The 13,026-nt window shown below is 62.6% G+C and overlaps 2 protein-coding genes across 2 annotated transcripts; one reads left to right on the forward strand and one right to left on the reverse strand.

Moving 5' to 3' along the window:
* Positions 1-211: 211 nt before the first annotated feature.
* On the reverse strand, positions 212-3,802 carry LOC126083095 (basic proline-rich protein-like). Its single transcript, XM_049896438.1, has one exon. It carries the CDS (start codon positions 3,800-3,802, stop codon positions 212-214), a length of 3,591 nt encoding a protein of 1,196 aa, XP_049752395.1.
* Positions 3,677-10,838, forward strand: ZMYND19 (zinc finger MYND-type containing 19). The gene is made up of 6 exons (XM_049896665.1): positions 3,677-3,851; positions 5,152-5,211; positions 6,192-6,298; positions 7,301-7,441; positions 9,505-9,685; positions 9,813-10,838. Exons 1-6 carry the CDS (start codon positions 3,801-3,803, stop codon positions 9,954-9,956), a joined length of 684 nt encoding a protein of 227 aa, XP_049752622.1. The 5' UTR covers positions 3,677-3,800; the 3' UTR covers positions 9,957-10,838.
* Positions 10,839-13,026: the final 2,188 nt, after the last annotated feature.

Consider the following 13,026-nt stretch of genomic DNA (forward strand, 5'->3'; position numbering starts at 1 on the left):
CCAAGATCCTGGAGCGTGGCCCCCTCGCTCCAGTCCTCCCCACATCCAAAGACTACCCTAGCCATCGGCCCGAGGGTAGCCTGATCCTGCCCTGCTCAAGATCCCCCTGGAGCTCCGGGACCCGGGCCCACTCACACCCCTAGCCGGGCCTGGCCTTGGGGCTCGCCGTCCCTGCAGCAGCAGCAGCAGCAGCAGCAGCAGGCTCTGCTCTTTACCCCTCTCCCTTCTGGACTTGGTGGAAGAACGGGTAACAAAGACTGCGGCCCACCTCTGAGAGCCCCGTGGGCCCGGCAAACCCGGAGACCCAGACCGCAGGGTCTCTTGGAATGCCCGGAGCCACTGTTGCTTGAGGACCAGGGTTGCCATGAGGAAGGGTTGGCCTCGGCCTAGGGTCGGTGGGCCGGGGAGACACGGGCGGGGAGGAGGGGACCGGCCGGGCGTCAGAATCAAGGGCCTGTGGTCGGGGAAGGGGCGAGGCGGACAGCGGGGCGGGGCCGGACCGAAAAGCCACGGGCGCCACGGGGCGAGGGGGCGAGGGCAGGGACCGAGAGGCCACGGGAGGCACGTGGGGGAGCGAGGGCAGGGACCGAGAGGCCACGGGCGGCACCGGGGGAATGGGGGCAGGGACCGAGAGGCCACGGGAGGCACGTGGGGAATGGGGGCAGGGACCGAGAGGCCACGGGCCTGGGACAGGGGGCGGGGGCGGGACCGAGAGGCCACGGGCGGCACGGGGGGGGCGAGGGCAGGGACCGAGAGGCCACGGGCCTGGGACAGGGGGCGGGGGCGGGACCGAGAGGCCACGGGCGGCACGGGGGGGGGTGGAAGCCTCGACAGAGAGGCCACGGGCCTGGGACGGGGGACGGGGGGCGGGGGGCGGGGGGCGGGGGCGGGACCGAGAGGACACGGGCGGCACCGGGAGTGGGGGCAGGGACCGAGAGGCCACGGGCGGCACGGGGGGGGCGAGGGCAGGGACCGAGAGGCCACGGGTGGCACCGGGGGAGTGGGGGCAGGGACCGAGAGGCCACGGGCGGCACCGGGGGAGTGGGGGCAGGGACCGAGAGGCCACGAGCGGCACGGGGGGGGCGAGGGCAGGGACCGAGAGGCCACGGGCGGCACCGGGGGAGTGGGGGCAGGGACCGAGAGGACACGGGCGGCACCGGGAGTGGGGGCAGGGACCGAGAGGCCACGGGCGGCACGGGGGGGGCGAGGGCAGGGACCGAGAGGCCACGGGCGGCACCGGGGGAGTGGGGGCAGGGACCGAGAGGACACGGGCGGCACCGGGAGTGGGGGCAGGGACCGAGAGGCCACGGGCGGCACCGGGGGAGTGGGGGCAGGGACCGAGAGGCCACGGGCGGCACGGGGGGGGCGAGGGCAGGGACCGAGAGGCCACGGGCGGCACCGGGGGAGTGGGGGCAGGGACCGAGAGGACACGGGCGGCACCGGGAGTGGGGGCAGGGACCGAGAGGCCACGGGCGGCACCGGGGGAGTGGGGGCAGGGACCGAGAGGCCACGGGCGGCACGGGGGGGGCGAGGGCAGGGACCGAGAGGCCACGGGCGGCACCGGGGGAGTGGGGGCAGGGACCGAGAGGACACGGGCGGCACCGGGAGTGGGGGCAGGGACCGAGAGGCCACAGGCGGCACGGGGGGGGCGAGGGCAGGGACCGAGAGGCCACGGGCGGCACCGGGGGAGTGGGGGCAGGGACCGAGAGGACACGGGCGGCACCGGGAGTGGGGGCAGGGACCGAGAGGCCACGGGCGGCACCGGGGGAGTGGGGGCAGGGACCGAGAGGCCACGGGCGGCACGGGGGGGGCGAAGGCAGGGACCGAGAGGCCACGGGCGGCACCGGGGGAGTGGGGGCAGGGACCGAGAGGACACGGGCGGCACCGGGAGTGGGGGCAGGGACCGAGAGGCCACGGGCGGCACCGGGGGAGTGGGGGCAGGGACCGAGAGGCCACGGGCGGCACGGGGGGGGCGAGGGCAGGGACCGAGAGGCCACGGGCGGCACCGGGGGAGTGGGGGCAGGGACCGAGAGGCCACGGGCGGCACGGGGGGGGCGAGGGCAGGGACCGAGAGGCCACGGGCGGCACCGGGGGAGTGGGGGCAGGGACCGAGAGGCCACGGGCCTGGGACAGGGGGCGGGGGCGGGACCGAGAGGCCACGGGAGGCTACGGGGGTCGTGGGGGCCGGGACCGAGAGGCCACAGGCGGCACGGGGGGGGGCGAGGGCACGGACCGAGAGGCCACGGGCGGCACCGGGGGAGTGGGGGCAGGGACCGAGAGGCCACGGGCGGCACGGGGGGGGGCGAGGGCAGGGACCGAGAGGCCACGGGCGGCACCGGGGGAGTGGGGGCAGGGACCGAGAGGCCACGGGCGGCACGGGGGGGGCGAGGGCAGGGACCGAGAGGCCACGGGCGGCACCGGGGAATGGGGGCAGGGACCGAGAGGCCACGGGCGGCACGGGGGGGGCGAGGGCAGGGACCGAGAGGCCACGGGCGGCACCGGGGGAGTGGGGGCAGGGACCGAGAGGACACGGGCGGCACCGGGAGTGGGGGCAGGGACCGAGAGGCCACGGGCGGCACCGGGGGAGTGGGGGCAGGGACCGAGAGGCCACGGGCGGCACCGGGGGAGTGGGGGCAGGGACCGAGAGGACACGGGCGGCACCGGGAGTGGGGGCAGGGACCGAGAGGACACGGGCGGCACCGGGAGTGGGGGCAGGGACCGAGAGGCCACGGGCGGCACCGGGGGAGTGGGGGCAGGGACCGAGAGGACACGGGCGGCACCGGGAGTGGGGGCAGGGACCGAGAGGACACGGGCGGCACCGGGGGAGTGGGGGCAGGGACCGAGAGGCCACGGGCGGCACGGGGGGGGCGAGGGCAGGGACCGAGAGGCCACGGGCGGCACCGGGGGAGTGGGGGCAGGGACCGAGAGGCCACGGGCGGCACGGGGGGGGCGAGGGCAGGGACCGAGAGGCCACGGGCGGCACCGGGGGAGTGGGGGCAGGGACCGAGAGGCCACGGGCCTGGGACAGGGGGCGGGGGCGGGACCGAGAGGCCACGGGCGGCAACGGGGGTCGTGGGGGCCGGGACCGAGAGGCCACGGGTGGCACGGGGGGGGCGGGGGCAGGGACCGAGAGGCCACGGGCCTGGGGCGGGGGGTGGGGCCGGGACCGAGAGGCCACAGGCGGCACGGGGGGGGTGGAAGCCTCGACAGAGAGGCCACGGGCCTGGGACGGGGGACGGGGGACGGGGGGCGGGGGCGGGACCGAAAGGCCACGGGCCGGACGAGGGGCGGGGGCCGGGGGCCGGGACTGAGAGGCCACGGGCCGGACCGGGGGGTGGGGACGGACCGCCAGGCTCCGCGGAGCACAAAGCTTCCCGCGAAACTGACGTAGGCGCACGCCCGCCGCGCAAGCACCGCCCCTTCGCCCCGCCCCTCCCCCGCGCTTGCTTGGCTCCGCATTGCGCCTGCGCGCCCGCTGTCCTCCCATTGGTCGCTGAGCGTCGGCGCGCGCCGGCCGGCGCGGTGCGCGGCTCGCGATTGGCTGGCGGGCGCGGGCCGGGGGTGTGTTCGCGGCCGCGCCCCGCCCTCTGCTGCTCCACTCGCGGCGGTGCGCGCGGCGGTGGCGGCGGCGGCGGCGGCGCGTGGCAGGTCCGGCGGGCGCGAGGCGGCGCGGCCCGAGCCCGGCCCAGCCTGTCCGCCCGGGCCGCCTGGACCCGCCCGGTCCGCCGCGGCCTCGCCGCCCGGCCTCAACCCGGCGCCTCCCGGGGGAGCGGCGCGCCGGCGAGCGCGCAGGCCCGGCCATGACCGACTTCAAGCTGGGCATCGTGCGGCTCGGCCGGGTGGCCGGCAAGGTGAGCGGCGCGGGCCGGGCGGGCGCGGCGGGCGGTTGCGGCGGCGGGCGGTTGCGGCGGCGGGTGGGCCGGGCCCCGCGGCGCGCCTCCCTGCACAGGCCGGCCGCGGCCCGGAGCGCACCCCTCCTGCGGGCCCGGGCCGGCTAAGTGCGCGGCGGGCCGCTCCCGCCTCGGGTTGGAGGCCCCGGGACGGAGGCCGCGCTCCTGTACCGCCCGGGGGGCTCCCGCGCCCGGCCGCGCTCACCTGCGGCACCTCCGAGGGGTGCTTAGGGGCCGGGGCCTAGCCGGTGTCGGGGTGCGCTGGCGGCGCCCCGCGTGCGCGCAGACCTGTCCGGTGCTCCTGGCTCTGTCTGTTGAGGCGGCCCCGCGGGGGCCGGTGGCAGAGAGCGCAGCCAGCCCTAGTGGAGCGCCGGCGCGGTGAGGCCGCCAGGGGCTGGCCGAGGGTGGCCACCAGTGGGCCCATCAGGGCAGGGTCCTGTGCGGCGAGGCTGAGGGTCCACTCACTCCTCTTTCTGGTCCTCGCCCTCCAGCGTTTGAGGCCGGGGCCTCGGGCACCCGTGAGCTTGGCTGTTTCCAGGGGCTGGCTGTCCCGCTGCACCCACCGCTCCCCAAGGGGAACCTGGTGCCTGCTCCCAGTGGCTGAGGCTTGTGGTGGGAGACAGGAGCGGAGGCAGACGAAGGTGAAGTCCAGTGGGCTGGGAATTGTCTCCGCCGGTACCAGCAGTGAGAGAAGATTAGGGGCAGTTCCTGTCCTTCCTCAGGAGCGCGGGCAAAGGCCCTTGGGATGCGCTTTCTGACCAGGGAAGGGCTGCTCCGTCCCAGTTGCCCGGAGACTCTTTCTGACATAGTAGTTGGATGCATTAATGCCATCACTTAAGATTTTTGTCTGGAACACTTAAGGCAGAAAAAGCTAAAGAGAATGAATCAGGGAGCAGCTGTAAACTTCACTCAACTTAATAAATGCTAATTGGAGCCTCCTGGGTGTTCTTTCTCAATCAAGGCCGATCTTTCTACCTTAGTAACTAGATTTAAGGAGCTGTTACAGAGACTTTGGCAGGTGGTCTGGCTCAGTGTTGTTCTTACAGTGAGTCTTATGTGGATGGAGGTTCAAACCTTGTTACTTGTCTCTCTGATGCCAAAGTGGAAATGCATCCACCGAGAGTGGACTGAGAGGCTCGCTTGCTGACCTGTCCTGACTTCTCAGCTAGCATACCTCACGGCTGCCTATTACAGTTTATAATTTCAGGGTGCCATTAGTTCGTCCCAAATATAAAAATGTTACACATTTGTTAATTTCCAGACCAAGTACACGCTGATCGATGAACAAGATATCCCCCTGGTGGAGAGCTACTCCTTCGAGGTAAGGATGGCGTTCTCTGCGGGCCAGGTTGGGGCTGATGGTGGTCTTGAGAACGTGTCGTCCTGCGCTGTAAGCGTGGAATCTTGTCCTGAGTAGCTGGTGCTGGCTGTGGACCACTTGGGGCCACCACATCCAAACCACGGTGTCACAGTAGTCTGACGGTCACTGCTGCTGGGGTTCACAGTGGACTCTCCCTGCAGCTCCCGCTGGCCAGAAACACTGACCTTTCCCTGCATCCATTCTGCCTGCCAGCTCTGTTCCCCAAAAACAGACCAGATTCTGTCGACTTTGACTAAATGTCTTTGTCAAACCTGTTGAAGCTGTTAATCCTTAGAAACGCTTGCTGGTCTCCCGCCTTGGTCCTGCCTACCCCCATCAGCCGGAAGGCCTCCCCCCTCCGATCGCTCCACGTCCCTGCTGCCCTGGGCCTAGGTGTGGCCTTCTCGCCTCTTTCTCATCGTCTTCTACCCGTTGGACTCTTGTCCATGCCTCTGATCTTCATCTAATATCCCCTTTTCTTGGAAAACTCCTAGGAGTTTGTTGCTGCTCTGCGTTTTCTTCTGGGTCCCTAACCCTTCTCACTGTGGTTGTTTGTTCAAGGGCTTATTTTGCCCCCTGGCTGGGGGCTTTTCTAAGGGTAGGGACAGCTCTGATCACACTTCTGTCCACAGTGCTTTGTTGTGAGCATTTGCCAGAGCGGAGAGAGCACAATTGTGAGTATTTGCCAGAGCGGAGAGAGCACAATTGTGAGCATTTGCCAGAGGGGAGAGAGCACAATTGTCAGGATGTGGTGTGGTGCCTGTGCTCCTGGTTGGGAAACCTCTCAGGACACGATGGCACGTCCCAACAGGCACTTGGACCTAGGCTGGTGCTGGCATTTGTTCCTCCGGCTTGTCTGTTTCACTTTGTTTCTAGGAAGAGTTTGAAATGTTGGTGAGAATCAGAAATGTGTTAACTGACCTTCCCTTGTTCCTTCTTAGGCTCGGATGGAAGTAGATGCAGATGGAAATGGTGCTAAGATATTCGCTTATGCCTTTGACAAGAATCGAGGACGGGGCTCTGGACGGCTGCTGCATGAGCTGCTGTGGTGGGTATTTACAGCAGTGGCCGTGGCGGCGGCCGCAAGTACAGTGGGCTTCCCTTATCCCCCGCCTTGGGCTTTGTGGGCACGGGGCACAGAGGTGGTGAGCAGATGGTTCCCTTGGGCTGGATCTGCCTCGCCACCTCTGAGCGTCCTTTCCACTAACCTGAAGGAGTGACTAATTTTCATCTTATGTTACTTAGTACCTATCTTGAAAGTCTCCCAGTTGCCAGGGAACTTGCTGCCCTGGGCTCTGACGGGGCAGGCATGGGGTGGGGGCTGTCTCACCTGGGTGTGTGCAGCAAGATCCCTTGGGGGGTCCCTCCTTGTTTGGTTTTTCAGTCCAGGAACTGAATTGCCAAGGGTAGGGACTCTGTTCTGTCTGTTTCTAACTCCCATACTGGGCTTCCTCTGGCCCAGTCCTGCCCCGGAACTTGCCCATTGGGATTTTAAGGGCCATTTCAGATCCTGTGGCTTGTTTTTCTTTCTGGTTGTGCCTTCACATTTAACCAAAAATATTTGTGAGGTATACTAACAGGATGCAATGTTATTGGTTATAAAGAGATATATACTACGACACAGTAGAACCTTGAAAATATCGTGACGAGAAAAGTTAGTCACAAAAGCATAAATGTTATACCATCTTTTACATGAAACGTCTAGAATAGACCAACATAAAGTAAAACTTATTAGTGGCAAGAGAAGGGGGAGGAGCGGGGGGGTGGTGGTCACTGCTTAGAGGGCACTGGGTTTTTGTTAAGAGTGATGGAAAACTTGGAACTTGGTGGTGATGGCCACACGGCACAGTGGACTTGATAACATCACTGATGGGAAATCTGGAACATGGTGATGATGGCAACACAACACGACAAAGATAACGATGTCACCGAATTATACATGTAAAAATGTTAAAACCGCAAGTGTTTTATATGTATTTTTATCACGTGCACGTAAAAACCCATGTTTGTGAGGGTCTGGTGGGCCACTCTTGAGCATTTCTGTCCCTAGGGAGCGGCACAGGGGTGGTGTTGCCCCCGGCTTCCAGGTGGTGCATCTCAATGCTGTGACTGTGGACAACCGGCTGGACAACCTGCAGCTGGTGCCCTGGGGCTGGCGACCCAAGGCCGAGGAGCTTTCCAGCAAGCAGAGGTGGGTCCTCACGGGGTGGTGCCAGTGGCCAGGCTGGTGGCCTGAGGCCCTCTTCGTAAGGGGTACGTCGGCTCTCTGCCCTGACCCTGCTGTGTGCATTTGGACCTGGTATGGAGTCTCTCTGTCTTTTATGGAGTAGGAGAGGATTATGGTGTAGTCTTTGTGGGCTCATCTCCTGGTGACTGTTTCCGGGGGTCTTCTTCAGCTGCTGTGATGAGTGAGGGCATTTGGCTGTGTGCCTGCAGGCAGCAGGACCACAGTGGCCAGGGCAGTGGCAGGCCTTTGCATGCTTCCTCCTGAGGAGGCTGCCTGTGTGACCACATGGGGCTTTGGTTGTGCTCCAAGCCATGGTGGGAGGATGCAGGGACTCCGCCTGGCACAAGCCTCCCTCTTGGGGTCTGGGGCCCTCAGGCAGCCTAGATGCCAGCCTCTCAGAGCCCTGGGAAGGCAATCACCCTGGCAGGGCCCAAACTGGGGTGCCTCTGGTGTCCTATTGTGTCTGTACCAATGGTGGATTTCCCGTGGCCTTCTGTGCACGTTGTCAGCCTTGGGGCTTTGAGAAAAGCCTTTCTTGATTTTGGCAACATTTCTCAAAAGACGGCAGTCGGTGCTGTGGGCCTGTTCAGTGTCTCGGTCATCCTGATCATTGGTGGCTGTGGGAGGAGGTCTTGCCATCATCTCCCTTGGCGTTTCCAGCAGCCAGGTACAGCGGGGCGGGATGGCGAGCTCCAGGAGAGCCCTGTGCAGTGAGGTAACTCTGGGCGTCAGCCTTGCTACCTCCTCAGGGGCCTTGGCCAGGTCAGAGGGTGGGATCGGGCTCTCCCACTCTCTTGGCTTTACCTGGGTTTTTTTTTTCCTTTGATATTGTTAGTGTTTTGACCCAGAAACCCCCTCGCAGTGTTCTAGAGTGGAGCGGCACTTTCGATGGATTTTTATCTTTTTGGAGATTGTGTTAGTCCAGGTTTTTGGCTACAAGTGACAATGCTGAGCTCGGTTTGGCCAAAGCAGAGTGCAGGTGTTCCCTGGCCCCCACGGCTGAAGCACTCAGAGTTGTAGCTGGCGGTGGGCATGGCGGGACAGAGAGGGTCCCAGCAGCTGCCCCACTGTGCTCTAGTGGGTACCCACAGAGCAGAAGATGGCCACCCCAATGGCATCTGGGCAAGTCCCAGGACAGTTCTCACTTGATTTTCTAGTCCCTGGGCTAGAGCTGGGGGTTTCTTACTACAGGACATGGAAGCCGTATGTCCACCTGGCCTGTTAACCCCAGCTGCTGCCCAGAGGCCCAGGACATCCCTTCCAGGCTGTGTGGTCGCATCCCCCTCCCCGGCCCCCCCGCCCAGCTCTTAATCAAGTCTCTTAAAGGTCTGGTCTTTGTAGACGGGGCTGGTTTAAGGTGGCTGTTTCACCTGCTCCCCTGCTGTCCCTGGTGGTGCTGCCTGCCATGAGGCCTGGAGCAGGGTGGGGTTACCCACTGCCCTGCGCCTGTGGTACCCCTGCACCCCCGTACCCCTCAGTGCCCCACTTCGTCAGCTAGGTCCTCATCAGGGCCTATTATTCATACGTCAGTTTTGTATCAGAAGGGTTTTTCAGTTGTTGGCTAGCATCAGACGCTTACTCTGGCCCATCAAGCAAGGTGATTTTTTAGAAGCACGTGGGGCAACTCACAAAGTGGCTACAGTGCCACCAGGGTTGGTAGCAGGGAGGCCGGTCAGCCATGTGAGGCCACACGCTGCCATTACCTGGCTGGCAGACTCCTCGTTGACTCACACCGAGTGCTTGTCTTACTTGCCCTGAGCTGGTGTTTGGGGCGGGCCCACTGTGTGCCTGCCAGTCCCAGGCTTCAGGGAGTTTGCCAAGAGTAAGGCGGACAGTCTTTGCTCCCATGGCACTTGTGGTGCTGTGCCTTGGTGGAAAGACACAGTGAACAGAAGCCTTAGCGTTGCATAGAGATAGGTGCTGGTCGGGGTTGGGCTGAAGAAACAAGGTTGGGGAGTGGTGAGCAGGAGCAAACCAGAGTCCACTCAAGCTGCCGAGGGTGCTCAGTGTCTTGTGCTTCCTTGCAGGGAGCAGAGCTTGTACTGGCTGGCAATTCAGCAGCTCCCCATGGACCCCATTGAGGAGCAGTTCCCCGTCCTGAACGTCACCCGGTACTACAATGCCAATGGGGATGTGGTGGAGGAGGAGGAAAATTCCTGCACCTATTATGAGTGCCACTACCCTCCCTGCACCATGATCGAGAAGCAGGTACGTCTGCCCAGTGGCCACACTGCTCGTTGGTCCTCACGCTGGCCTGGTGCCAGGTGGCCGGGGCTCTTTGGTATCGGGTGTGGTCTTGGCAGGGGCTGTGACATAGCTTGCTCTGTATCTGCAGCTCCGGGAGTTCAACATCTGTGGGCGGTGCCAGGTGGCCCGCTACTGTGGCTCACAGTGCCAGCAGAAGGACTGGCCCGCCCACAAGAAGCACTGCCGCGAGAAAAAGCGCCCTTTCCAGCATGAGCTCGAGCCTGAGCGGTGACCGTGCAGCCCACGCCCCACCGCAGCTGGACCCAGGATTGGAGCTGGGCCCTTCTCAGGCACAGTGGACACACACTGGTGGTTGGACCCGTGGGCGCCGTGCAGCCCAGTGATGCGCCCACAGCCACAGAGACCAGCTTGGCCAGCATCCCTTGTGTGGGCGCCTCCAGTGCTACTCACTCTGAGACAGTGGGAGGCCGGCAAGGACGTTGTCATTATTTATATGTTAATATGTTTGTAAACTCGATGTACAGTTTTTTGGGGGGGAGGCAGTGGGAGGATTAGAAATCACAAATAGAATCGTTTGCTGTGATACTCAAACACTCGGCTGTTGGGCCACGTGTCTCAGATGGCCTTGGAGTGGATGTTTCCCTCCCGGGCACCCAGCGTCAGCAGTGAGCAGAGCAGGGTGAGCCCTGGTGCTCGTGCGGCGCCATCTGCATGGAAGTCATGTTTACAGGCTAAGTAAAGGGGCGAATCACTCAGCCCTGACTGCTCTCCTCCTCACCTTGTGCTGCCGAGCTTTATGGTTGAGTCGACTCGGGAAACTCTGGGGAGCTGGCGAAGGACTGCCGGCGTTCAGTGGACGGGGAACATTCTAGACCCTGGCATCTGTAGGTTTTCACCTTGATCCACGTGCAGACCGGCTGGGCTGTGGCTTCTGCCCAGAGAGCCCATCCCACCAGACTGCCAAGGTTCCTTCGGCCTTCCAAGGGGCTCATTTCTGAACTCGAGGACAGGGAGGGGCCTGTCTTAGTCATCTAGTGCTGCTATAACAAATACCACAAGTGGATGGTTTTAGCAAAGGGAAGTTTATTCTCTCACAGTCCAGTAAGTTAGAAGTCTGAATTTAGGGTGCCAGCTCCAGGGGAAGACTTCCTGTCAGCTCTGGAGGAAGGTCCTTGTCATCAGTCTTCCCTTGGCCTGGGAGCATCTCAGCACAGGAACCTCGGGTCCAAAGGACACGTTCTCCTAGCTCTGCTTTCTTGGTGGTATGAGGTTCTGGCTCTTGCTAGCTTCCCTTTTATCTTTTGAGAGAGAAAAGGTGGTGCAGGCCACGCCCCAAGGAAACTCCCTTTGCAATGGATCAGGGCAGGTGACCTGAGTAAGAAAAAAAAAAGAGTGGGGGTAAAATCCACCTTAATCCTTTCAACATGAAATTACCATCACAGAAGAACCACAGAGTACTGGGAACCATGGCCTAACCATGTTAGTACACTCATTTACAATCACAGAGTGGGGAAGGACCACAGAGTACTGGGAATCATGGCCTAGCCACGTTAGTACACTCATTTACAATCACAGAGTGGGGAAGAACCACAGAGTACGGGGAATCATGGCCTAGCCACGTTAGTACACTCATTTACAATCACAGAGTGGGGAAGAACCACAGAGTACTGGGAATCCTGGCCTAGCCACGTTAGTACACTCATTTACAATCACAGAGTGGGGAAGAGCCACAGAGTACTGGGAATCATGGCCTAGCCACGTTAGTACACTCATTTACAATCACAGGGTGGGGAAGAACCACAGAGTACTGGGAATCATGGCCTAGCCACGTTAGTACACTCATTTACAATCACGGAGTGGGGAAGAACCACAGAGTACTGGGAATCATGGCCTAGCCACGTTAGTACACTCATTTACGATCACAGGTGGGGAAGAACCACAGAGTACTGGGAATCATGGCCTAGCCACGTTAGTACACTCATTTACGATCACAGGTGGGGAAGAACCACAGAGTACTGGGAATCATGGCCTAGCCACGTTAGTACACTCATTTACGATCACAGGTGGGGAAGAACCACAGAGTACTGGGAATCATGGCCTAGCCACGTTAGTACACTCATTTACAGTCACGGAGTGGGGAAGAACCACAGAGTACTGGGAATCATGGCCTAGCCACGTTAGTACACTCATTTACAATCACGGAGTGGGGAAGAACCACAGAGTACTGGGAATCATGGCCTAGCCACGTTAGTACACTCATTTACAATCACAGAGTGGGGAAGAACCACAGAGTACTGGGAATCATGGCCTAGCCACGTTAGTACACTCTTTTTGGGGGGATGTAATTCAATCTGTGACAGGGCCCTCTGCTGCCATCCAGGAGATGGAAGCCTGGCTGCCCTGACTGCCCTCCTGGGCCATCCACGTTCGTGCTGTCCCAAGGTACGTCACCTTGCACCCTTCCGGCCCCATTACTGGGGCCCCTGGGCCTTCCTATTGCTGCCCCTGGTTGGGTACAGGTCCTGGGAGCCTTTGGTCTCTTAAGCTGAGATTCTGACAGCTTCTGCAGCTCCCCGGGCAGTGCAGCCCAGAGAATAGGACTGGTGGAAGCCCTGTGAGGGTCCTGCAAGGCAGATTCGCATGCCCACATGGTTTTGTCACCAACAACCCTTCCTTGCTGTTGGGAAGGTCAGATCAGGAACACTTCTAGCTAGTGAGGGCTGCTCTGAGTCCCGCCGGAACTCTGGGTTGAAATGGTAAAGTGTACCCTGAAAGCTGTTGGGGTCGGGCTGGTTCTACGGCAGCATTTGGGACATTCCCGGGGTGGGAATGACCTAGCTTCCACTGGCCTGCTGGGGCTGGAGTTCCGGGTGGTCAGCTTTCAAACAGGTTTCCAGAAGGAGGCAGCACCCAGGCCACACACTGGATCTGCCCCCATCCTTGGGGAATGGCCAGATGGCCTTGGCGATTTTGACAAATTGATGATTTATTGGAGTTACGTTGAGAAGTGGCTAGGGCCTTGTTGTGACCTGCTGCTCTCAGCACTGTGTGGCGGGGTGGAAGTGCCGATGGTCCTGGCCAGCGTTTGAAGTGAGTCGTGGGTAACTGTCTGAAATGCAGGCTTGCAGCTGGGGTGTGCTTGAGTAGGGGCTGCAGGTGGGTGGGGGCACAGCTCCCAGAGTTTGCTGGGGGGCCCTGCCCAGAACCTGAGAACGTTGTAGCTCAGGTGTGCACTGCCTGCGCCCCCAGCCGCCGTGTTCTCAGGCCCCCTCCTGCCTCGCCTCAGCTTCCTACACCTCAGCCAGGTGTTCACACCTGGGCCTGGCGCCGAGGCGGTCGCC

Source organism: Elephas maximus, chromosome 9 (genome assembly GCF_024166365.1).
Source record: "Elephas maximus indicus isolate mEleMax1 chromosome 9, mEleMax1 primary haplotype, whole genome shotgun sequence".
NCBI classification, from domain to species: Eukaryota; Metazoa; Chordata; class Mammalia; order Proboscidea; family Elephantidae; genus Elephas; species Elephas maximus.

Excerpts from the sequence above, each read along its gene's own strand:
- LOC126083095 (XM_049896438.1), bottom strand. The coding sequence starts at position 3,802 with ATGGCCGGGCCTGCGCGCTCGCCGGCGCGCCGCTCCCCCGGGAGGCGC.
- ZMYND19 (XM_049896665.1), top strand. The coding sequence starts at position 3,801 with ATGACCGACTTCAAGCTGGGCATCGTGCGGCTCGGCCGGGTGGCCGGC. Across the intron at positions 7,442-9,504 it reads GAGCTTTCCAGCAAGCAGAG|GGAGCAGAGCTTGTACTGGC; the intron begins GTGGGTCCTCAC and ends GCTTCCTTGCAG. Across the intron at positions 9,686-9,812 it reads GCACCATGATCGAGAAGCAG|CTCCGGGAGTTCAACATCTG; the intron begins GTACGTCTGCCC and ends CTGTATCTGCAG.